The sequence below is a fragment of the Pezoporus occidentalis genome, unplaced genomic scaffold, assembly GCF_034315485.1.
Source record: "Pezoporus occidentalis ecotype Australia unplaced genomic scaffold, CSIRO_AGI_Poc_V1 ctg28, whole genome shotgun sequence".
Taxonomy (NCBI): domain Eukaryota; kingdom Metazoa; phylum Chordata; class Aves; order Psittaciformes; family Psittacidae; genus Pezoporus; species Pezoporus occidentalis.
In genome coordinates this window covers 7,717,077-7,742,604 of record NW_026914718.1, presented here as the reverse complement: position 1 = coordinate 7,742,604, position 25,528 = coordinate 7,717,077, and the positions used below count along the sequence as shown (strand labels likewise).

The 25,528-nt window shown below is 37.8% G+C and overlaps 2 protein-coding genes across 6 annotated transcripts in view; one reads left to right on the top strand and one right to left on the bottom strand.

Annotated features, from left to right (window-relative positions):
• The window catches only part of KBTBD2 (kelch repeat and BTB domain containing 2), a 330,011-nt gene that overhangs the window by 56,890 nt on the left and 247,593 nt on the right, over positions 1 to 25,528 (top strand). The window lies entirely within an intron of this gene.
• The window catches only part of BBS9 (Bardet-Biedl syndrome 9), a 259,751-nt gene that overhangs the window by 85,402 nt on the left and 148,821 nt on the right, over positions 1 to 25,528 (bottom strand). For 2 of the 5 annotated variants that reach the window (XM_062625490.1, XM_062625489.1), the window contains 2 exons: positions 20,067 to 20,177; positions 8,458 to 8,589 (listed from right to left, as the gene is read on the bottom strand). The exons of 1 other annotated variant lie outside the window; for it this stretch is intronic. In XM_062625490.1, coding sequence (XP_062481474.1) covers positions 8,462 to 8,589; positions 20,067 to 20,177 — 239 coding nt within the window. In that variant the 3' untranslated portion in view covers positions 8,458 to 8,461. The remainder of the gene's footprint in view (positions 1 to 8,457; positions 8,590 to 20,066; positions 20,178 to 25,528) is intronic. 2 more of the 5 variants (XM_062625492.1, XM_062625491.1) reach the window with 1 other exon arrangement.

Here is a 25,528-nt window from a genome sequence, read left to right as displayed (position 1 = left end):
AAACAGCCACGTAATGACACAAGCAATAACCTGGTCTGTCGTTTCAGAAAGGAAGAAAATTGAGAAAGACAACAAAGGAAAAGCAATCCCAGTAGCAAGGTGAAGATACAGGGTTTGTAGCTGACAACCTGCTTCTGTTCCTCAGAAGAAAACTCCTTTCCTGCATACTTAGAAAACAGCAACAGAAAACCATGCACAAACTACACTGAGAATACAAAGACCTTCAAATTTTGGCTTAGCACCATACTTATGGGTGATATAAAAGCACCAGGGGATGAGATGGAGAGCCAGTAGATGCTATATGCTGGGAAGAGCCAAACACTGCACGCAGAGTGCTAAGAGACTCTAGCTTCTGCTGAAATAATTTGCAGGCACTCGGGATCATGCCTCTGGTTGTGCACTGCCATCAGTTACACAACACATTCCTGGAACAATCTCAGCATGAATGGGCAAAGCTATGTTTAGTGCAGGACATAATGGGTTATGAATCAGGAGCACTGAAGACAAGAAGCTAGTCTCTTTAAAACAAAAAAAAAAATGTATTTCCAACATGTATTAAACACACCAGTAAAACAGTGACTGCAGCTTTGAAAATATCACTGCAACCATTTGTTCCACTTAACATACCACCTGTATGACAGACAACAAAAATATGCGAATACAAACGGAAAGTAAAATTCTACTACGGTTAAATATACCACACAAAGAGACCTTTTCATACAGCATTATCAGCCAAAATGAGAAATGTCAAAAATTGTAACATCAGTGAAGGCCACTAATAAAATTCAATTTCATCATGGCTCAAGCCAGAGGAGACTGCAGTGAAACCTGGGTAAACAACCTTACACTGTGCTGTAGAAAAAAAGTCAGAGAGAGAAAAAACAGTACCATTCCTTATTCTGATGTCTATTTCAATGTAGTAAGAGTTCTTTTTGCAATAAACTGAAGAATCAAATTAAGGGGTTTAGTCATCTAACTACCTAGTAGGCAGGTGCAATCAAGTGGCTAGGTTGACTAAATCCCCAACTAAAGCTGAGCAATTAAACAGCAGACAGAAATTTGTCCTTACAGAATTGTAAGTCATCTTTCAAAAGCAACCCCTTAGGGGAAGAAGAAGAAGAAAATAAAAGAGTCCCTTGTGCTTTCTCTAAGACTTGCAAAGTAACTGATCCTTAAACTTCACTGCCAGAAGGCTTTTCTGTTAGGATGAAATGTGGAACAAACAAACAAAATAATTTAAAATGAAAAGGACTTGTGGGAGGTACATTAGAAACAGGTATGCTTTTTTCAGTTCCCTTTAATCTCACATATAGTTTTATAATTAGACAGAGCTGATCTGAGTGAGCCAAATTAATCCATAAACCCAATTAAAGCAAAACTTTAATTGAAGTTCCTACTCTCTGGCCTGTGAACCAAGTTTTAAATTACTTTTGCCTATACCAATACACATGTAATATGCTCTCCTTTAAAGCCAGTGGCTTTGTAAAACCATGATTTCATTTTTTGTTAGAAGTCTCTGGACAAGTTCAAACACAACGCAGCCATTAACCTGACCAGTGTGGAGACAGAGCAAAAAGAAACCCTCTCTCTTTAACAAGACCTCAAATTTCTGTTAAATCAGAACTATGAAGTTACATGATAGAGCTAATTACCAAGTCAACTTAGTGACCTTTTCCTTCACAGGTCTTTTCCTTTAAACTTCTGCCCATGCAAAGCCTCTGAATCAGTGTAATTTATAGCATGCATCAAGATAACTGAACATGAGATCTAGTATTTTACGTAGAGAAGATAATTTTAGCAATGAAGCAGTACACGAGACAAGATAATCTAGATGAAAACAACTGCATCTGCAATTACCATAGGAATTCATTTAAAGCTAAAATAGAATAGCCAGAATTTTAATATTTTAATATGCAGAAGCCAGTGACTGAAATGCTGTACTCAAACACAAGTGAAAACTGAACAGAACGTTAGATTAATTCTGTTGCCTCTATCAGTGACATAAACTGTGTGCATCTACAATTTACATTTGGAACAGAACTGAGATTTTGAAGTCATCCCCCACTTTCTGCACTTTGTTTTAAATATCATGGCACAGTCTAAAAGACTACAGATGAGACTCCTTCTAGATGGAGCAACACTAGAAAATGTACCTCAATCACTAATGGAGTCCACTTGACCAAATTAGAGGTAGTCGGAAGTGAAACACCCTTAAATGTAGACAGCATGAACATCAAGCTCTCCAAATACACTGTTTCCTTCCACAAATGTTGGGGGTTTTTCTGCCCTGAATTGTTTAGCTAGCCATTACAAACACTATGTAGACCACAAGTTACACTTACTGTTGTATGCACTTTCACTTTAAGTACTGCAGAGTAAACTGTACAAACAGCACCGAACTTGTTACTTATCCCGTTCTTTGGCATCTGAACTTAAGAGTGTTTACTCTCCATAGCCCCAAGCAAATATCTGCTGAGGCTACAGTTCTACAAACCTAGTAAAAGTAAGCAACACTGATTCTGAAATAGACAAGTGCACTTTCCCAACCCTCACCTTTTAACTTCCCAGTTCCGGCTCAAACATTTTCGTACCTATGCAGAGAAGTCACTTGCATGGCCTGAGAAGTTCCCAAACAAAGACACATTCAGTCATGAATGCCTGAACCTAGATCTTCACCAATGCCATGTGGCCTCCTCCACAGCCTGCAGAAGCACTGAACTGGCATAGGCAGACATCAGGGTAAGCCCCAGAACAGTCGATGGAAAGATACCCATACCTTCACTTATTCTTCAGTTAATTCTTCAGCGGAATCTGCCTTCTTCACTAACTATCCAGAAGCTTAGGCTGTTAATGTAGGTGGAATGAATGACCAAGCTTGAAACATTTTCAGATCCTGAAATACTTTGAGACCTAAAATTAGCAGTCAAAATATAGCTCTTCATTCCTGATGCATGCTTGGTGTATTTAATTCAAAAGAAACCTTATCAGTGGTAACAATGACCTTGAATATATTGGATATATACCTATATATGATGTGAACATACAGTACACAATAGTAACATACAAAACAACTTAAGAAAATATTATGCCATCTACTTTCTCTATACTGAATAGTGAGGTCAGTGGAACAAAACTCTGACCTTTGGATTCACCGGAGACAGTAGAAAATTGTCTTCCTTTTTTCCCTTTTTAAAATGCTAGGGATCTGATAGGGCTGACCTTTGGAAAAGGCAAAAGCCTGCTTCTTTCCAGTTCTAATAGATTAAGTAAATAACCTGCATATCTGGATAAACATTCCAATTGAATATCAGTAGTTCTACATAAATCTCATACAGATCCAGATGCGGAACTCAAAGCTACATAGGCAAAACCCTTCAAATAATAAATTATATCTAAAATAACTCAGAAGTTCATTCCAGAAGTGATTTACATGTTCATAATTTAATAAGACAGTTTTGTTTATAAAGTTTTAATGAATGAGATGTAAGATACTGGCAGCTTTGTCTCATTCTACTGCTGTGAGCTCAGTAGAATTAAAGGGACAGAGGTGCGGGGACAGGTATTTCAAGTCACATAAGCATGAGAAATAGGAGTGTCTTACATGGTTAGAACTGTTTTCCTTATTATAGCATATGCTTAGCAATTATGCTTGGCTAAACACATTTTCAGGTTTCAAAGGCACCACTTAAACATGCTACAGAGCTCTGCAGATCCTCCAAAGGTGGAAAAGCCCACACTTTCCTATTCACACCCTTCTTCTCTTGGATCAACCCGATCAGTTAGTCAGACAAAACTGCACTACTGTGTTTGGTACTGCATTGATAGTGTTGGTGGTCTTAAACTGCTACTTGTTTTCCTTTCTCTATTCAATAACTACTTTTCAATACACCATCTAAAAGCATGTCAATGAATTGAGACAGCATGAAAGAAAGAATACCAGGTTTGTAACATAGCTCTGCCATAACACACTTGGCTGGGTGGGAGAGTGGGGGAGCAAGCACTTGAAGATAATTTTATGCATTTGGTTACTTAAAAATCATATTTTTAATTTAATTTGTCTTTGGTTTTTGAAAAATATTTCCTTACAATATTGTTAATCCCCAACTGGCCTAAGATACACCAAAAGCTGCTGTCAGGTATCTGCTACATAGGACAAGATTTAGCCACACTTAAAATGGATTCAGAGTTTGCTCAGCCATTAGAAAAGTGGACTTCATAAATGCTCAATATATTTATCTCTGTATAAACTAATAATCAAATAATTTTAAAGCAGCACAGGCTGATCTACAGCAAAGCTCCTCTAACTGCAATATGACAGACTGATTCTGATCTTACTTGAACTGATTGCTACCCTTAAATGAAATTAATATGCCCAACACAAGTTCAGTAAGAGAAAAGATTTAAGCCTAATGCACAACTACCTTCCAGGACTAATGCTTGAAGCATCAAAAGAGCTGCCAAATCAGCTCGCTTATCACTGTTCCACTGTCAGCATTTTTCTGTTCCTTCAGCAAAAGTGAGCTGATTTCCAAGACACACCCTTCTCTACTGGTCATAAACCTGTCTTGGAAAACAAAGCAGAATTTTTACAAACTTCTCAAATTCATCTCAATGAGAAAAATTGCCTCAAAAATACTGACTCCAGTTTCTACTGGAATGGCAGGTGAAGTGTCATATCACAGGATGAGCGGATATGAACAGATATGAGTGACAAGCAGATGTTTTCCCGAGAGAAAGGAGATGCGCAAACAAGGGAATGCACCTTGTCTATCCAGAGATTCCTGTGGAAAGTTTTGTGGGTTATTTTACACATCTATACAAAGACAGAAGGTCTCTTGGGATCTCTCTCATCATAAGCCTGTTAAACCCACTTCAAGCAATGCCTGCCAAGAACAGTCTCCCCTGAAACTATTACTTATGACAAAATCAGGCAACATGCATTACTTGATGTGCATTGCAGATTTTAAAACCCATCTCGTTTGCTGTAAAAACAGATTTCCTTTTTGGCATTTCAGAACCAAACGCATCACCATGGTTTTGCAACGAGGACAACAATAAATAACTAGCGAAATCATAGTCCAAAAATCTAAAAGGACTTTAAAACCCTATCTCAGGAACTCCAACCCAATTCCTATTTTTCTGTGGCAGCAGATAATGGCGAGGAAGCACTGATGAAACATCTGCGTTCAAAGAGTTAGCAGAGTATTTCACTACTGCAGATTTAAGGAGGTGAAGGTAGGAGGGGAGCCCCCTCCACCTGCTTTTGTGAAATAAGAACCAAGTACATCTCAAAGCTGGTACAGTGGCAATTACAAACAGAACTACAGGGCAGTCATCAGGAAAACCATCAAAGATGACTACTTTGAGAAGTACTGAAACCACAGGTAATTCAGAGACCAAATAACCCTTGGCAATCATTTGCATTTCAAATAGTAATTTAGGTGGAAAGACTTTATGAGTATTAGAGAACAGTTTATAATACCTAATTTATTCTCTCTTTCTCCATATATATATATATATATATTTAATTCCTATAGGAACCTTATTTTCTTTTCCACAAATTTTTCCCACTGATTTGCAGAAATAAATCTGAAAACATTTTCAGGTTCTCTAGCCGCATCCATACTTAACATTTCAGCTGGGTACTTGTTGGCTATTCCTTAACAATTGCATTAGATATCACTGTCGCATCTGTTCTGTGATTCTGTGAATCACCTAGAATCTGATTTAGAAGCAAATAAGTAAAATCAGCTTCACAGCCAAACTTGTGAGTTGTGCTTCTAGAGCTATTTTACCTGATATTTCTGTTGCCTTATTTGTGGCTGTCCATGTGTAAACTCTTGTACCATCTGCTCTTCTGAACAAGTTCAGAGATGTAACCTGGCAGAAGACCATTTTTTGAGCATGAGGAATTAACAGGCAAACCTCAGTTCTGGACGGAATGGCAAACTTGACGGCCATTGACCTAAACTATTATAGAAACGATCGTGAATTTAAAAGAATGGACAGTAAATACGGTGTTCTGGGTTCAGCTGTAACAGTTATGGATATAACATATCATATGGATAAGGCAAAATACAGTTTCAGGAAACCATACTGTAATCACTGATGAAATTAATGGAATCTTGCATTCATTTCCAGTATCTTTCTCTACATGTAATACAGTAACTTCTGAGTGCTACGTATGACTGTTCTTTAAAATTCAGGAACATCCTACACTCTGACAACCAGTTACCTAATTCTTCTTCTTAAAATTCAGACTACAAAATCACAGAACTGAACATGCAGAGCAGCCACTGTATCTGTACAGGAAATACAGTAGCCCTGATCACCTTTGCCTTTATAATTACCGATAACCATTAACACCTCCTGTATCTCTAGCAAGTATTACAAGCTGAACACTGAGAATAACTTGCCAGGAAGGAAAAAAGACTCCAAGATTGGAGGTGAAAGAAGACTGAACAATGAAAGAAAAAAGTGGGAGCAGAAGGAGAATCACTCCAAAATACAGCTGATCAGCAGGAAAAAAAAAACATATCTCAAATAGAGATCTTAAGGGTTGCCACAGAAGAGGGGGATGTAGTTACTGGAAAAAGAAATCAGCTTGGGCTACATAGTTTATGTTTTCTAGTTTGCCTCAAAGTATACAATACAGGTCTTGATGTTCTACATGACTATAAATAACATATTGAGGATTCAGAAATAAAACAGTGAAATACAAGATGTGACACATTACTTTAAATCAGTACTTAATTGCCAGAACTGTACTCCAGAAAGCAAATGAAATTTCATAGAGGATCTTGTGTGCCCCCCCCCCTTTTTTTGTTTTAGTTTAGTCCCAATTATTGCCTTATACTTGGTGTATCAGCTCCTCTGAAAAATCCTTTTAACAAAGGCAAAAGAAAAGAAAGAATGGCAATTTAATTTTAGACCATTCCAGATTGATTTCTAGTCCATGCTCAGATGTCTGGAATTCAGCCAGAATAAAAATTGTATTTTAGAGAAAATGAACTAACACAGCCCATGAACAGATTATTATCCTGAAGTTTAGCTGTTATAAATATTCCAAAATGTTAGAACTCCTGCTCAAGGGTTGGCTTAGCTTCATGTTCGTGATGGGAGTCTTGACCTACTCTCCATTTGACGAAACCAGAAAATGCTAAGGAGAACAGAAGAAGCAGCTGTCCTAATATGACATTTCTTTCAGGCTTACAACCAATTTTACTCCAAGAAAGACCAAATACAGTTGATACAGAAAGACCAGAGGGCGTTTTCACTTTGCCTACTATACTCCCTTGTGAGTCCAGTAAGGCTACATATGCTTGGCAGCACATGTGCTTGAGAACTTTATTGGATTAGGTCCTGTGTCCACAATTTTAGAGCTGCGAGAAAATTGCCAGGAAAAAGCATAAATGAGTTCTGGCACAATGGATTGTGAACGTAAGAATGAAGAGGCTCCCCATCATACACAAACCACCTTCCACAGCACAAAAATAAACTAGTATTTCCAGCACTGGTCCATTAGTTAACAGAACTCAGAATAACTTTAAAATTCCACTTCATAAGGCACAGCACACAGTTTAAATAAATCCTTATAACATTCTGGGCTCTTTTCTCAGTGCTGCTATTTTTTGAGGGTCCAAATGTGCTTCAGCTACTGTGGCTGAGAGTCACACAGCAGCATAAGCTTATGTAAGCAGTTGTGGCTTCCCCATTCCCTTCTCTGTCCTTGAACCAGCACTCATGCTCCTGCAATTACACGGTCAATGATTCAGGAAGCTGATTGAGTCAAAAACTAGGACACAATTTCACATTATACTTAATCATACTTAATTTCATATATTGATGGCCTGCTGCCAAAATGGTTAGTCTCATTCTCCTCCATGTATTGCGATGCTCATACCAACCTCCTCCACTGCAAAACATTTCCTTTTAATGGTCTAATTGTAAGACTAAGGTTAAAGAAAAAGCAGCTTTAACCCCATTTGGGGCAAGGTTTCAATCAGTTCAGCTCCCTAAAACTGCCTTAGCACCTGGTCATATAAACAGTAGTGCTGGCACCAGAAAGTGGAGAAACACTTTGGTGGCTGGGGAGAAGATAAAACCGTGGCAACTCTTCTGATTTAGGCCATAACTCATTTGTATACAACCAATCTAGTTTTAAGTTAGCTAACCTAGGTACTGGTAGCGGCACAGCTATGCACAACTTACACTTCCAGGCACATTTTGCAATGTGCACTGAGGAACAGTTGCAGTGAGTGTTTGCTTAATGCTGCTGACAGTGTAGGCCAGATGAAAGCATACACATGTCTTTAATCATGCTTTTCACAGTTAAAAACTTTGCTGGATTATGACTACAGGAGAGAGAACTAAAACCCATGTGATGTGGAACATGTAGTGTATTTTCTATTTTCCTCATTTTCTACTGTGCTATGTTTTTCAGTCCTCTGTTCTTACCTTACTACTTTTTCCTCTTTCCCACCAGCAATGACAGCAGTTCCCAATCTTGAAGTGGCAAGTTGTTAGCACTTGCATGCATGAAAAATAATCCAGTATCTGCTGGAATGTTAAACACACCAAAATAAAGCCCTAAAAGAACAAAATTTTCTCAATAAGCAGAGCCATGGGAGAATTCTAAGTACATACAATCTTGGTATTTTTAACTCCTAACGTTCAACTTAAGGTTTTCTTTAATAGGACCAGAGCTCACATCAGAAATCCAAGTTACAACATTTTGCTAAGGCTACTTTCCAGAAAACAAGCTTTTCTTCTAGTTTTTAAAGCAGTATTCTCTAGGGTGCCAATATATACCTGGAGGATTGCACAGCGCTACAAAGCACATCTCTCTGTCCATGACACTCAGGACACTGAAGACAGATAAGAGATCTAAGATCCAAAATACACTATAATCAGATTCAATTCATTATTAACATGAAGACAAATAAATCAAGAGTTCAAATGTGATTAAGTAGTATCTTACTTGCTATCTTACTGGATAGGAGCTATACATTGAGCTGAAAAGTAATCTGGCCTAACTGGAGTCATAAATTTTTTTACTCTGTTTAGGAAATGAGCAAGCTAAGGAACTGCAGGGTTTCTGCTGTGGTTCACCTTGCTCTGTGAGGCAGCATGAGCTGTGAATAACATGCCACCAATAAAAGCAAATGTGTCCTCACTAAGTGCCACAGTACATTTGTTTTGAGGGTAGCACAAAAGGAGAGAAACCTAGTTGTAACACCACTCCAGGAATCACATCCTGTGCTGCTACACATTTTGGAACATCTGTCTGGTTTTCTCCCTGAAATAGAGACACACTCTGAAAGTCTGTGTTAGGAAATACAAGCTATTTTTCGCATTCACTGTATCTTATGAAAGACCTAAACTTGATTAGCCTCATGCACTGGCATGCTGCTAAAGTATGGGTATAGATTTACTTATGCAATAACATGGTGGGAAGACAAACCACACCAAACAATTCTTTAACAAAGTCATCCAACCACCCTCACTCAGTGTGGTGAACTTGAATCAGTTCTTGAAGCCTAACTTCTTTTTGAAGCCTAATTTTGTTATCGTAACTGATGTGCCCCTTGATCAGAAAACATCAGAAGACCTGCATTCATTTGACCTACAGTCAAATGTACAGTTATTAACTCCTAAATTTTAATTCTCCACTGAAGTTGGAAATATGACACATTCATAGAATCACAGATTGGTCTGGGTTAGAAGGCACCTTAAGGCTCATACAGTTCCAATGCCAGTGTCATAGGCAGGGGCACGTTCCATTAGACCAGACTGCTAATTCAAGCATTATGGACAACATGTGCTGTATCTCACAACCAAGTAAAGAACCAAAAAGAGTTTGTGACAGGCCACCAGCTATGATAGTTGTGATAGCACATAGAGGTAGGGCCCCAAAAGACATTCTTATTAAAAGCAGAATATTGTCTTCTGTGAATTAGACATACCTTGACATTGGGGAATTGTGTCCCCACTCACTCAAAAAACTGCGGAAGAGCTCTTAACACTACCGAATACAACTAGAAATTAAGAGGTTTTACTGTCCATTTCAAGTGGCCAGTTTTGAGAACTACAGCCAACATAACTGGCACGGGTACTGCTCCAGCATAGCAAAGTGAGAAGAACTTTTGAGACTACTGGGATCTGGGGTTCAAGCCACTTCTGAGACCTGTCAGCCCTAGCATCACAATATCACCTACCTGTACAAACATGGACATCCCACTGCCTCTATAGAAGAGCTCTGAGCTGTACAACCTTGATGGTGCAGTAACATTTTGAATATTTTATTCTAATAATTAAGAGGAAAAAATTGCTGATACCAACTCTGGAAACATTTCAGTACTATTCACAATATTATTTAACTAAGACGATACACTCTGGCATTATATATTATCCATATAAGCAAAATGCCCATTCCTTGACAATTCAAAGCTCTAGCAATGCTCCGAAGTGGCTAATAATGGCACTGATAATTTCCACAAAATGACCTGGAAAACCTATTTGCAATTCCAGTAACACTCTCCAACAAAGAGCATGTGGGAATGTGCTCCCTCATTTCAGGCATGTCAGCAGTTCTTTAAAAGACAGTCAATGTTTCCATTGAATTCCCTTATTTTTCAAGAGGTTGCAGAGTCACCCTCAGGGAGAAAGAACTGATATTAGCAGTTTCAGGTGCTTTCATGCAATCTGGTATCTCAAAAAACAGTTCTTTTCTCTAAAGAAAGTTTCAGCCATTAGCTCATAATATGGATGTCTGCCTTCTGGAACTGGGAGGGGAGAAAGGGGCGCAAGACACTAAAATTATTTCTAAAAGAAGATACTTTGGAAAATAACCTCTAACACCTCACAATGCCTTTTTTTTTTTTTTTTTTTTCCAGCAAACAGTTCTAAAGACCTAGAGCTAATCTCCCTTTGGTGGCCAATGTTGACAAGCTATAAAGCGAGTCTTGGCATTTTGTGTAACCTGGAAAAAAGACCTGGAAAACCATTTTACAGCCTCATCCTGGATTTAACTAATACTCATCTGATATGTCAAGCACTTACATTAGTATTAACTTTAAGATTCTGAGAAAGTTAGTGAAACAGTTTGAGGACAGAAGTAACCTTTATGATGTGTAATCTGACTTTAATATAAAACTTCAGCCATCCAATTCCATCCCCAAGTTTCTGCATCAGAAAAACTCCATGGAGCACTCAATGAGTTTTGGGGATTCCCTAAAGCTCACAGTGCTGGTTTTCAGCAGTAGAGGAGGTTTTAAATTCGAGTGCTTGGCTCTGGTTTGTGCTATTGAACATCTTCATTTTAATTACCTCTTTATATGAATATTTTAGAAGCTAAAATTCTCCTCTGCTTGTCAACCTTGTTGTCCAAGGGCTTTGAACAACTGACTAGGAATTGATAATATACATGGCAGCCATTAAATCCTCCTGGATTTTCAGGACTTGGAATGATGAGAGAGCATTCAAATGTTTTGATTCATTTCTCTATCCTTTTATTCTTTTTTTTTTCTCAAAGACTGCCAACAGCATACAGGAGCCATTAACATCTAACACAAATGCACACAAAGAATAAATAGTAGAAAGTAAATTTCATACATACTCTTCCATAATGTCGACAAAGCAGCACAGATATCTGTGCTCTATCTCATTAACCAACAAAGATCAGACAAAAGAAGTGAAGCCAGGAATAATACACTAATCCAAACAACATGTGAAATTCAAAGCTATCCACATTCTGGACAAAATGATCATTTCCCCATTAGACAAAAAATTAGGTATAAAAAGTTTATTCAGAAGTCAGCATTAGGTGGGAAAGCAGATACCTTGAGAAACAAGCTTTACTGACTATTCAATGGAAAGGTTTTGCCACAGCTAGAGAAAACAACAGCCAGCGGTTCACAATTACCAGAAACAACTGGGTGTATCTGCAGTGGTCACTTTAGATGGAAACACTTCTTATGATGGAGGAAATAACTGGTGTGAGAAAACAAAAGCAGTATAAGAAATCTTACAAACACCAGTAAGGAAAACAGCATCAGCCTTCCCCAGCACAGATCAAAAGTAGCAGCAACTAACAGAAAAGTAAGACTAGTTTCTGTTCTGCCTATATTTACCAGCAGAAGTTGAGCAAGTGAATGAATCCTAGTGACAGACAATCATCTACTTATCTTAAGTCCATAGTTATGCAATACAACTGCCAAGGAAATATAAGGAACAATATTTGGTCACATGAAAAGCTTTAAAATTATCTTTTTTTTAGTATTCTTTGCATTGTGCTATAATTCCCCTTTCTTGCACACAAAACCTATTCAGAATTTGTAACAACACGTTTAACTTTGATTTTCAGTTTGTTCCATATTTAGCATGCCACTTCTACGTGCTTCTCATCTTCTAGTATCCATCAGCAGTTTCATTTTCAGGACTTGATAAGAATAAGGAAAGTCTCCTTCATAGATTCCAAAAACTTTGGACATGGCCATGAGTATGTTGTTATATGCTGCATTGCATTTTACTGCTCCACTAACTGCAACAATAGCAATCTTTTGCTAATAATTTTGAGTGTCTTCTCGAATCATAAAACTGCTCTAAACCATTTTTTTCCATTAAAGTCACTGAAGTTGAGGGCTCTCCCTACCATGACTTGTTCATTTCATACTTTTTTTCTGCGATCTCATAGCAATTTCTGAGACAACCCATGAAACAAACTGGAATTAGTCAGACTTTCTTTGACCTTTGAAGGAAACATTTTGCAAAACACCACCACAACCACTGGCATGGCGCAAACAGAAGAGATCGATCTCTCTACCTACTGCAGCGGATAATACACATTATGATATACTTGAATCTGCAAATACAAGAACATAAGTAAGACTTCCTACATTCCCACATGTTATATTACATTTCACAGGAGAGGTATGTAAAAACTCCCGCTAAAGAGAAACTGCACTTCATTTGGTATTGACTTAATGAAGGAATTCTCACATTAATCTCTTAAGCTGTACTGCTCTTTAGAAAAACAGACTCTGTGGAAAAGAAAACCTCCATAAATCTCTTCAGCTCTCCCCAGAAAAATAGGCTTTTTGTAGCCCAGTGATTTTCTTTGCACCTTTTCTTGTGGAAACAATTAGCTTAGCAATTTTAAAGTATTAGGTGGGCCCAGCTGCAGGCTCCTGGTATCTTTCCTATTACATAGCAATGTTGAGACAGAAAGAAACAAGGATCTAGTCTCACAGTGCTACAATACATCAGTGGGAATTACAGAACTGAGCTACTAATAAGGTTATGTCCTGAAGGAGCTTTCACTTACCTTAGGCCATCACAGGTTTCCACATTTCTGACGGATTCATTTCTAATTCAAGACTCTTCGTTAGCTCAAGGACGAAATATTGTCCTGCAACTGTCTCATAAAAATGCTTGAAACTGAACTCAAATTGTCCGAGGTACATTTACTACTTCAAAAGAGACCCATTAATTGGTCCTTCAGTGATTTTCAAACAATAAGCCTAAAGTCAGACCTGTTATTCTTATGAGTGGTCTTATGGTCATGAGTGTAGTAACCAGACCTGGGACAAAAGTTCAGGTTCAAAACTGTGGCCATGGACAGCTGAAAAGTGCGTTGCCAACAACACTGATTCATTCAACTGATTGTTTTGAAAGCTCATTATGGGCATGAAATCCTATTCCAGACAGCACGTACATTTTTCCAAAATGATCTTTAGCTTAATTTATACATCTCCCTTTTGTTTAATCTCATGTAGAACTCAGTTACTATTAGCACTGATTTCTGTCCTATTATAACGCCTAACCGAAAAAGTTAATTGCTTGGCCATGTATTTGAAAATACTTTTGCTGTAATTGGCAAGAATATCAGTATCCAAATGATTACCAGTGTAGCAAACAATGATAATTACAATAACAGTAGTAAGGCCATCTGAATCTTCCTTGTGTATGTTGAAAATCTAGTGCAGTTATTAGTCCAATCTATAAATAAAATATGTCTGATCTAGAGCAAACAGAAATCTTTCACAGACATGTTTTGGAGATTATTTAAACATCCTTTAAAACAAGTTGAAGATATGCCTGTTCTCATTTGTGTAGGTAAAAGACAAGATTAAGAACAGTACAGAAATAGAAGACTCAGTCAATTTGGCAACAATTTATATCCAAAAGTTCTTTACCATCTTACTGTTTGTACAAAGCCGAGTGTTTTAAGAATATTCCTTTCTGAAATCAAACAAATGAAACACTATCACAGAACTTCATCTTGTATTCTTTCACTTTGTGATGAGGTGCTTTACAGCTGGCATTTCACACAGTTGTGTATTCACGTAAATGATGATTCATGAAAAAATGAAGCACACAGCTAAATTTAAATGTGCCACTAGACCTTTAAAGAAAATTAGCTGTTTACAAACAGAGTTGTTTACACAGCCTTGTATAATTAAGCATCTTCGTGGGCTGGAATCTCATGTAGTAGTTCCTAAAATTATCCAGGCATATTAATTGAGTCCAGCAGTCTCTGATTAGAAGAGTAAAGTTGAATGATCCTCTTAAACAGCACCCACCACATCTACATGAACGCTGTCATGCAATGCTGTAGATAAAGTAACAAATACAACAAATAAAAAGTGCTAAGTAAAACTTGCAAGAAAAACTCTGCAGCTGTGCAAAGTCTGGGTGCAACTTTGGAGCATTGTTTGAGAATTTGTCTCAGAATGTCTTGTTTTACTGGAGTTTATATCTCAGCCTCACAGTCATTTATGTATAGCTGCCCATGTATTTAATCAAATGTAACAAGCCAGATGCTTCAAATTAAAGACAGTTAAAAAATCTATTCCAATACATAAATATAAATGCTGAAACTGTTCTTGGTCTTAGATGCGAGGAGTATTAAACTGTGAGAGCTTATTTACTTTTCTAAATATACAAGATGAGAACTTTGAAATCAAATCTTTAAGTCATCTAAATATTTGCACGATAGCAAAATATAAAAACTTCAACTAAAAACAGTGGCAGCACAGTAGCGAGCGCAAATGCTAAACCTTTGGTTCATTTGCTCTCATGAATAGCTCCTCAGAATTATTTGTATTTAAACAATAAATGTAAATATGAGGCCATGTTCTTGGTCGCTTTCTCAAGAAAAGACAATGATCATTCTTAATTAGCATAAACGTCAGGCAAATATTTCCCTTCAACATTTAGGAGTTCTTTTTTGTTCAAATGGGTCATTTACAGGATAGATTTACAGGATCTTTGGTGGAAAATCCTGCCAGGAAAATCCAGTCTTACAAGTTGTGAGAATTCCAACAGCTGCATGACATGACAATTGACATATCTGACTCCCAGCACTGTAAAATCCAGAATGAGTAAGCAAACTGCAAAGTGGCACCACTCTTTCACCAAAAAAAGAAAAAAAAAACAAAAAAAACACAAAAACCCCCACAAAACAACAACAAAAAAAAACCCCTCAGTCATTTTCCAGCCCAATAATTCTTTTATTCATACTAAGTTTTCATCTACTTTTCCATTAACTTAGTGGAGTTACTCATGATTTACCAGCATAAAACTCTTTACTCATAAAAGAGCAACCAGATCCTTTCTGCCTAAAATATTCAGTAGGAATATTTGTATTTATTAGAAAAATGCGTCTTAGGAAATTTTCTTTCATAGTAAGTAGCATGCAGCAGTCGCACATCAGGAACACAGAATACTTAAAGGGCTATATCCTGATCAATACATAAGTCATTATTTCATCCTAGAGCTCATCACCTGCAGAGTTTAATTGCTCAAAGCAAGGTTGTTCACCATATCCCTTAGAGATGTCTCTAGAAAGCCAGCAGGTGCAAGAACTTCCTTACACTTATTTGCTACAAACCCCATTTTCAACTCATTTAATCAGAAATATTCAAGGGAGAACCTGGGAAGTGGAGTTCTGCAAATCTCCATTAGTTGTTATCATCTAGAACATATGAAAAGTTATCCTTGCAGTCACACCACTCAAGCAGACTGCAACTCTAGGAAGAAATTCATAACTTGTAAAGAAGAAAATGGAACATGTAGAACAGCATAACAAAGAGAAAGGAAGTGCATAGGACCCACATGAAAGAGCCGACAATCACTGCATTTGTGATCATGTTGTATCTGCACTGGTATTGTAGCTGTGAGCAGTGCTGTAACAAGAGACTTGAAAGTGGACTTCAAATTGTATTCAATCTCTCCACCATGCTTCTGCAGCCCATGATGAAATCTGTGCTCATTGTCCACACTGTAACCAAAGCACTAAGATCAAAGTTTGCAGGGATAGATTTAACATGCTAACACTACTCCTCCAAATGCAGCGCACACAAACTCTGTGCCCTGTGGGGGTAAGCAGGGAGAATTTTCCATTCACTGGGACAGAGAACGCTCAAGGGAGTACCTTTGCACCCACTCAAAGCAAAAGCTGTTGGCAAGAAGCTACTCCTGTAACTGCAGTAATATCATCAACTTTCAAACAGCATGAACCTGATCCCACTCTTTACTATGGAATCACAACATACCTGAATTGGAAAAAAACAAGTAAGAAAAAAACAGTCAAGGCAAACCATTTCAGCGATAAAAAGAAAGTGTCATACAGCCATGAATTCCCCTTCCAAAGAGACTCTGACCTGGCCCAGAACCATTCATTCTCTCCTTGCACAGACTTGCAACGTCACTACTAGCTGCTACTTTCTGCTGCCCTAAATAATTATTCCAAACAAAGCCAAAAGCCTCATTGACATGCTTAGCAGCTGCTTGGAAAGTCTCAATCTAATACTCTGTATGAGGTAACTCACAAGTCTGTGGCAGGATGCTACCCTACAGCATACTTTCCCATAGCACAGCACAGTCTTCCAGGTCTGTCCCTCATTTCCCTCGCAGTTATTTGCCTAGCTCATACAACATATTTGAAGGCATATTTTCATGTCCATGTCTACTCGTTAAAGCTAAAAAGCTCTCAGCATGACCAAAGAACATTCTAGTGTACAATGCAGTGACTGGCTGTCACGTCCATACAGTACACACTACATCTCACTAACAAGAGATTAGCAAGCTCAGACACTTACGAGCAGCAAGAGTTTCATGCAAATTCACTGCTGAACTTTTGAGTTTTGGTAAATTCTACAGCCAGGGTTCAATGCCATACTATCACAAGTAGGTTGCTAGCAGTACTGCAGTTAGCTAGCTCAAGACTAACTGAACATTAGCTATGCAAGCAGCAGCCACAGCAGTAATAGACAAGCTCATAGGAAGCTCACAGCCTGTAACAGAATTTAGGTCCCCTCAAAGTCTTGAGGCTTCCTCCTCGCTCATAATTGCCCTATATTCCAACCTTCTCAACAGCACTTCTCCTCAGCAGATTTATCCACACAAGCAATTTAACTGGAAGCAAGGGTGTCCACGTTCCTTCCTCCAACACTACATTCTACTATGAACAGAATTCAACCTGTACAAAATCCTGTTGCTAAGGTTTGGTCTGGCACCAGATGGAGCAAGTACATAACAGCACTTCACACTCCATTTCAACTTTGGGTGGTATTCTTGAGTATTCAGCTGAAGGTCTCATATGACCTACAGGATACTTTGGAATATTCTAACTTGATCAGCTCATGTTATCAAATTCATTTCCATCTTCCTCTGTGCATGCACTCTTTTACTAGACATGTTTCTCCTCAAGTTTCCTACACAAGGTTACCAGCCATTGTGCCCATGTACATACCCGTCTACACTGCAAAGATCCTGTTTTTTCTCATCAGTCTTGAACTATTTGGTGGTGTAACCACAACCTACTTTTATCTATTTAAACTTCTGTCATTAAACTTTGGGATTTTTTTAATGACAATGCTGAGGCATGAGATACCAGTTCAACTGACACAGTCCAATGCAAAATATTAGCAGAAAACTCTCTCAAGTCAGTATAATTAAACTACCTCTATAGCTAGAGATATGAATAGCAAAGCCATCTTCAAAAAGAAAACAAAACTCTTAACTTACAAGCAAAATCTATCTCAAACCCCCCAGGAAATGAATGATGATATATCAAGAAAATAATTTTTACTCAACTTTGACCCTTTTTTCACTTACTGACTGGACATAGTTAAATTAAATGCAAACTCATACAAAGATACATAAGACACAACAAATACTCTTTAAGGGTTCACTGTAATCACCATGGTCTTGCTGCAGTCTCTGGTGCCCGAACCAGAATTCAGGCCAAAAATATCATGTACAGAAAAACACTGCAACACTGTGATTTCATGCCTAGTGTTACCTTATGGCTTAAGTAGCTCCCTTGGCTCTTACACACTGCTCTTAGTAATTAGAATTTCCAGACAGCTCAGTGGCAGATATTCTAGTTACTCTCCACATTGTAGCACTAACTGGCAGATGGCAGTCAATTCTTACCATGAATGAATTAGATTCATTGGTGTAACACATGGCTGTAAACTTAATGATTTTGGGGTGGTTTTTTTAAAGCTTTCAAAGTTTTCATTCTGCCTTTTACAGCCACAAAGTAACAACAGCCAGCTATGTGATGTAAGTCTCTATTTTTATCACAGGCTAAGACCTACAGTAGAATATGCAGGTGCCCATGCTGCTGCTTCTGGGTCACATGAATACATTTCTACACTTTTCCTCTTGTGCTTGTCTTTTCAGCAATGAGGTTATTTCAACACAGCAGAACACCATCTACTGAAGAACAAAGATGTGCTTCATCTGAAGGAAGATGAAGATTGCCTGCCATATGTTCTGGATTTATTGGTCTAGTTGCCCAAAGTTGGAATTTTATCAGGATTCTATCATACATCAAAGAGACGATATCCTTTTCCATTACCAGGAGGGTAATTCATACAGCCAGATGACAAGGACTGAACTCCACGTATGTCAACTTTGACAGCTTCCCTCCTTCTCATGACCTGAAGCCCATAAGGACTGGAAGTAATTAGCACTCTAGAACAGAGCTCTAGGCCTTCAGGGGATATTTCAGGTCATCTGTGCAAGCAGATACTCATTTTGGAGTTTCAAGTTACACTGTGGCATTACTATACTGTTGCATTAGATAGCCTTCTTCCTTGCCCACTATTAAAAACTTACTATTATTAATTCTACTATTGCAATTATCTATATATTTCAACTCTCTACCTGTCTGTGCAACAGTTAGCCGGGCAAACAAGCAGCTGAATATATTTTAAACACAATTAACTGGTTTTTGCAGATGTATAAGGAGTTTCTGACTACCACTGGTTGCAAGCTCTTAACTTCAACAGCAATCTATAATGAACACATCTGATTTACAAACCACATTCAAATACATTTAAAAATAGGTACTAAAGGACAAAATCAGACAATGAGGAGGGAAAACGGAGGGAAGGTAAAAGTTAGTAAACAAAATGGGAAACAGCTGCAGTCAAAGCTTAAGAACTTACCAGGCACTTTATTAAACTGCAATGTACTACTTCACAATGCTGCTTTTAAAAGATGTTAACACTATACCACAGTTCCCGGCAGCATGAAGTCTTTCCAGAATATGTGTCACCGCTGTATGCAGTGTATTTTATAGCTGGTATAATTTCATTTGATTATATCCAATAATATTTTTCTGAAATTCTAGTAAGTCTCCCCACAAAAGATAAGTAATGACTGTGCTTTAATCACCTGGCACAAAGTCTAACAACCATCCTGCAGCGAAAAGCAGCCTTTATTGCACAAAAATATCCTCAGCTTCATTTTGCCTCTTCTGTGGAAGAGGTTGGAAATAAAACCTGTGAGAATCCCATTCAAGTGTTATGCAGCACAAAACCTTTCAACTGTGAAGTTATTTAATTCCAAGACTGTTCTCTGGAGTTTAACTGTTCTTGATAGAAGTTGAATATACTCAGAATCCTACACATCATACTTTTATCACAAGAAAAAATGGAAATTATGTTAATAAAGCCTGACACATGTAATTTCTTTCCTATGTCCACAAGCACTCTGAAAATATGAGCTGTACACCTCTAAATAAAACAAAGTAGTTTTCCTTTTCTTACCAGGCTTGGATTTCTGCTTTGTGATCTGTCCATGATGGGGAAACATTGCTGTGGAGCACAGTACAACTGCTCTTTCCTCTAAATCAGACTCTGGGATCGTAGCACAACCACCTAGTTGAAAATGGAAGAACCTTAATGTGGTGTTTATGTAACAAAACAACTCCACTGGTGCATAATTAAGGAAAAGAGGTGATAAATTAGCTGACAGGAACACATAAAACTGAAACAGTCTTTATCCTCATTTCACAGAAACGTTTGTTGAAGATAACTACTACCATTGTTTAGAAGGCTGATTATGCCTTAATGACTACTTCTTATCCTGGTTTGAAAAAAGTATGAATGTATTAAGACCACAGAACATGTAAAAGTGGTTCCACATAAAACATGGAAATAATTTGATTTGTGTTAAAGATCAGATTACTGGGAGCTAGTTTTGTAATAAAATTAAGTAAGTGTGAATGAAATAACTGTACAAAGTCAACAAACCTCATGAAGATTGTTAGCTTGCCACGGAGAGTGACATGAGGACATTTTCCGGATGGGCTATGGCTATTAAATATAGTATTTTTACTATTCAGTGTTATAGATATGGAAATAAGGGGACACCTTCACAGTCCAGAAACACACTTGAGTAAGGCAACACCTTACTCAAGTGATTTAAGGATACATGGCATAACAGATTCTTTGTATTTGCACTATTCCTTTCTGATCAGATTAGAGAACACAATGCCTTACAGCTTTCAAACATGTCTAAATGCCTGTGTTTAAAATATGAAGAAAGGAATAATCTAGTGGTAGTATCACCTGAAGACAAGCTGCAGCAGCTCGCAGTACAATAGGGTGAGGTAAACGCATTTTCAAATGGTTGGCTATGATCAGGATTTTGGAGGATGTGCCACTATCCCACAACAGAAACATGACCTTACAGTAAGTGCATTGCCAACAATACAGCACACAACTGAGCTGCATCTCTTTTCCATAGCCCTTCCAGGATCATCACTAGCAAGCAAACAAATCCATGTACTTACCTATTATGTTCTGAAAGCATGTGTTTATAAACAGCACATCAAGTCCCAGTGGAGCACAAAGGCTCTTCACCTTTATGTCAAGAGTTGTTCTACTCCAGGCCCCGTAACCAGTATATAGTCTGTAGCCATACAGGCTACTCTCTCCTTTCAAGCTAAACAAGTGAAATAGTTGAAAATAAGGTTGTATTCCAATGCAGGAGAGCTACAGTTTCCCCAACACTTCCAGGAGCACTGGCAAATCAATGTGCCATATCCTGCAGCAATGTACAATGCTGTCTAGCTAGGGTAAAGCATGGCAGCTCCAGTGAATCCTGTGAAAACATTTGTTCCTGGAAATAGGGAATGCTGGGCCACCTAATCTAGCTCATGCTTGCCTCAAAAAGGTGGACCAGATGATCCTTGAGGTCCCTTCCAAGCTGGTATTCTATCATTCTATGACTCCTACCAGATGGAGAACTGATACAGCGTCTTTTGTTCCTAGCAAAGAGGAAAGACACAAGCTACCATATTCCAGATACACCCTGACATAAAGGGTAAGATGCATCATGGGGTTTATGTTTGATTTAGAGCAAGCAATTTTTTTCAGTTACAAAAGAAGGTTAGGAGTGAACGTGTCAGCAATGTGCACTTATGACCCATGACAGCTTCAGATATTTAGGATACTTGCTATGAGACTGAAGGAGGAAATGGGAAATCAGAAAAAGTCTTCATGTTAAAATACTGTAACACTGGGGCAATGTCTGACATGGCATTAAAGATAAATGTACCTACACCCTAAATGAAAATAAATATCAGTAAGCTAATATGTCTGTTCCCATTTGAAAATAGTGACTAAAATGTAAACTATGAGATATGATGAAATGGAAATCACTGTTTTAAAGGTCAAGTTAAATATTTTTCATTCATATTCTTCAAATAAAATCTACTCTATTGAACAGTAATCTGTAAATACAGGATACAAAATTAAGGTTTCCTGCACAAAATAACTACTAAGAATAGCATCAGATTTTAAAAGGTTTTAGAATATTTTCTAACAGCATGAGCGAAAACTCACCAATTATCACCTACTGAACTTCCACAGGGAAATCAAAGACCTTTTGCAATGTTCATTCTAAAAACCTGGAATTCAGTAACACATAGCCTTGAGAATTGATGGGTTTTGATGCCAAAATATGTCATTAGTCATCAACACTGAGAGTAACTGAGTAAGAATCGGAAAAGGTCTATTTGCCCCTAGGTACAACACGCTACTTGCTGAAAGGAAGCAAGACTTCCTGCTCTTGATTTTGATGCAAGAGATTTGTTCAGATTTACTTGTCACCTGACACTATCAGAAGTTAGTAAAATAAAAATTCACTTCTTCCATAACTTTATTTTCTTGACAGAGAGTAGTGAGGACTGAAATGTTACCAGTGAGAGACTATCTTACACTAAATGAAAACAAAGACGGAATACATACAGCAGTAGTATCAGCATCAATATTAAGAGTAGTAATTATTTATTCTGCAAAGACACTAACAAACTGTTAGTTTGTTTGCTGCTCTCTACAAACTGTTTAAATACTATAGTTTTATAAAGGCATTCCATGGGCTGAGAGCACTGCTCTCAGTGGGGCAGGATTTCACCAGAACTCTTGCGCTAATAATTATTTAAATTAATCACCAGACAAGAAAGGAATAGAGTAGTGATATTTTTAGTCTTCTGAGACAATGAAGATCAAGGTCTTTGTTCCCCTGCATTTCTATCTTACTCTTGTAATATTTGTATTACAGGCTGAGAGTTGGGCTTCTTCAGTCTGGAGAAGAGGAGGCTCCAGGGAGACTTTAGAGCAGATCCAGTGCCTAAAGGGGACCTACAAGAAACCTGGAGAGGGGCTTTGGACAAGAGCCAGTAGGGACAGGACAAGGGGAATGGCTTGAACCTGCCAGAGGGGAGACTGAGCTGAGCTCTTAGGCAGAAGCTCTTCCCTGTGAGGGTGCTGAGGCACTGGCACAGTTTTCCCAGAGAAGCTGTGGCTGCCCCATCCCTGGCAGTGTTCAAGGCCAGGTTGGACACAGGGCTTGGAGCAACCTGCTCTAGTGGAAGGTGTCCCTGTCTGTGGCAGGGGGTTGGAACTTTATGAGCTTTAAGGTCCCTTCCAACCCAAACTTGTCTGTGATTCTGCGACAGTTTCTTGCTCCAATAGGCACAGGTATCTGTCTTTATGTTGAATGAATATCCCTGACAACATGCTATGATTCAGGGCAGGAAGAAAAGATTGGAGACCACACTAAATCAATTGTCACACTGAAAGAACTGAAATGTTCAAAGTATTGTAAACTTTCACTAGACTAAAAAAGAAACTGGGTAAGGCACAAGCATACACCACTGAATATAATATCTAATGCACAGTAAACCAGGATTATGCGATTCAAAAACATTTAACAACTGTGAAGGACAGCTATCTGGAAAGAGAAGAAAAAGGACTTATCCTGCTAGGACTCTAAACTGCAGGGATCCTACTGAGGGTATCTACTCTGAATCTCTGTCATAGACTAACAGAACTTTAAGTTAAAAAAAATAATAAAATAAAATCAAAACCTTCCTAAATTCTTGCGTATCTCTAGAAATTTCAGAATGTACCCACTGATACTTTCTGATACATTGAATGTCCATTTTAGCAAGCATTTAAGATTTTTATGCACCTGGAATCCTAAAAGAAATCACAGCAGCAGAATAATTCATGTTCATTCATAAATGAATGGTACAAATCAGAAAAAGTGAAATATTTAAGGGAAAAGAGAGGCAGGAATAGTAGTACATAAATCTACACACTGGAAATGGTCCAAGTTGAGAAGTTCTCCAGATGTCAGTCTGTAAACAGTGCTTCATAAAATGAATTTCCCCATTAATTGTTGGCAGGAATAACATCTAGAATATGTTATTACATTTGACCCACTCTTTCCCCCTCTTCTGTGTAGCTAAATTCTTGTCTGACATCACAGATCTTTTATCAGTTGTGATAAATCCAAGAAAGCAAGCTTTGGTCAGCAAATGTGTTCGATAGGGTACAACATGCATGAAATTACACTCAAGCTAATTGTGAACTCTGTTCACCAAAGGAAATGAGACTTCTCTTGTTTATTTTCACTACATCTGTTTTTGTAACACATTTGGTTCTTGAGTTGGAAAAAGACACCCACACCCAAAGGAAACATAAACATATAATACATATTGAACAAAAATTAAGTACTGACAGTTTTCCTACAGGTTCCTATCACCATGTTTTTACACGTTTTAGCATGGCTCCAAAAGCTGAAAAACAGGAAAACAAAAGTAGTATACATCTGAAAAATGAAAAGGCACTTTGAAGGAAAGACTTTTTTGGGTTTCCCCTTTCTCTTCCACTCAATCACAATCTGTACTATGCATAAAGTTTCCATTTTCCTCTGAAATTAACATTTACAAGAATCTACAGAAAGAAGGAAGAAAAGCAGCTTCCTGAGCAGTCTTTGGCAGCAACAAAATAGTATAAATGTGAGCAGGAAGTCCTCTAAACAGCAGGTTTGGTCATCTATGTATACCATCATAGAATGGAGACCATTATACAATGTATATATTTGTCATCATTGTATACCATTATATAAAGGGCATAATCTAAACAGCAAAAAATTATTTCAGATATTCCAAAGCTATATGCAAACCCATGTTCTGTTGGGTTTTCTTTGGTGTCCACTATTTTCTGAGAAGTGTATACAAAAAATGCTGTTGAAGGCATTAGAGAATATTCTCTCTAAAACAGAGTTAATCAATTACTGCTACTGGTTCTGCCAGCTACATGTATTGAAGTCCTGTAAATCTTGTTTAGTACCTGCCCATCAGAAAGTACATTGCCTGTTGAAGTAAATGCTGCATGCAGGCTTTGTAGATAGATAGTGCTACTGCTTCTTTCCAGAAGGAGGAAAAAAATCTATAGAAGAAAACAACACATATTTGAGTGTATGGTGAGGTCCAGGGAACATTTATTCACATACTTGGTCTGGGATAGAGTGTCATTTGAATAGACACATTCCAGGAATACAAGTGTATTTCCACTGTAGAGTATAAGGAGAAAGAAGAACTAGAGAAAAGCAAAGAAGGGATTTTTTTTTTTCCTACATGGGTGTCTGATAATGACAGTGGAAAACACTCCAGGTTCAGTTCACATGTTCACTAGCAAAATATAGTCACTAACTAATCAGTTACAGATCTCAGAACATAGCACTGAAGTCTAATAGTGTGGCTACAATTGTGCAGTCACAAAATTCCACTGTTTCATGCCTGATCTGACATAACCAAATTCAATAAAATGATAGAAAATATGTCTGTTACATTCCATTAGGATAATAAATTTATGAAAAATCATACCAACTGCATATGCAGTCCAATGTCACTGTAGATCACCAAAAAATATTT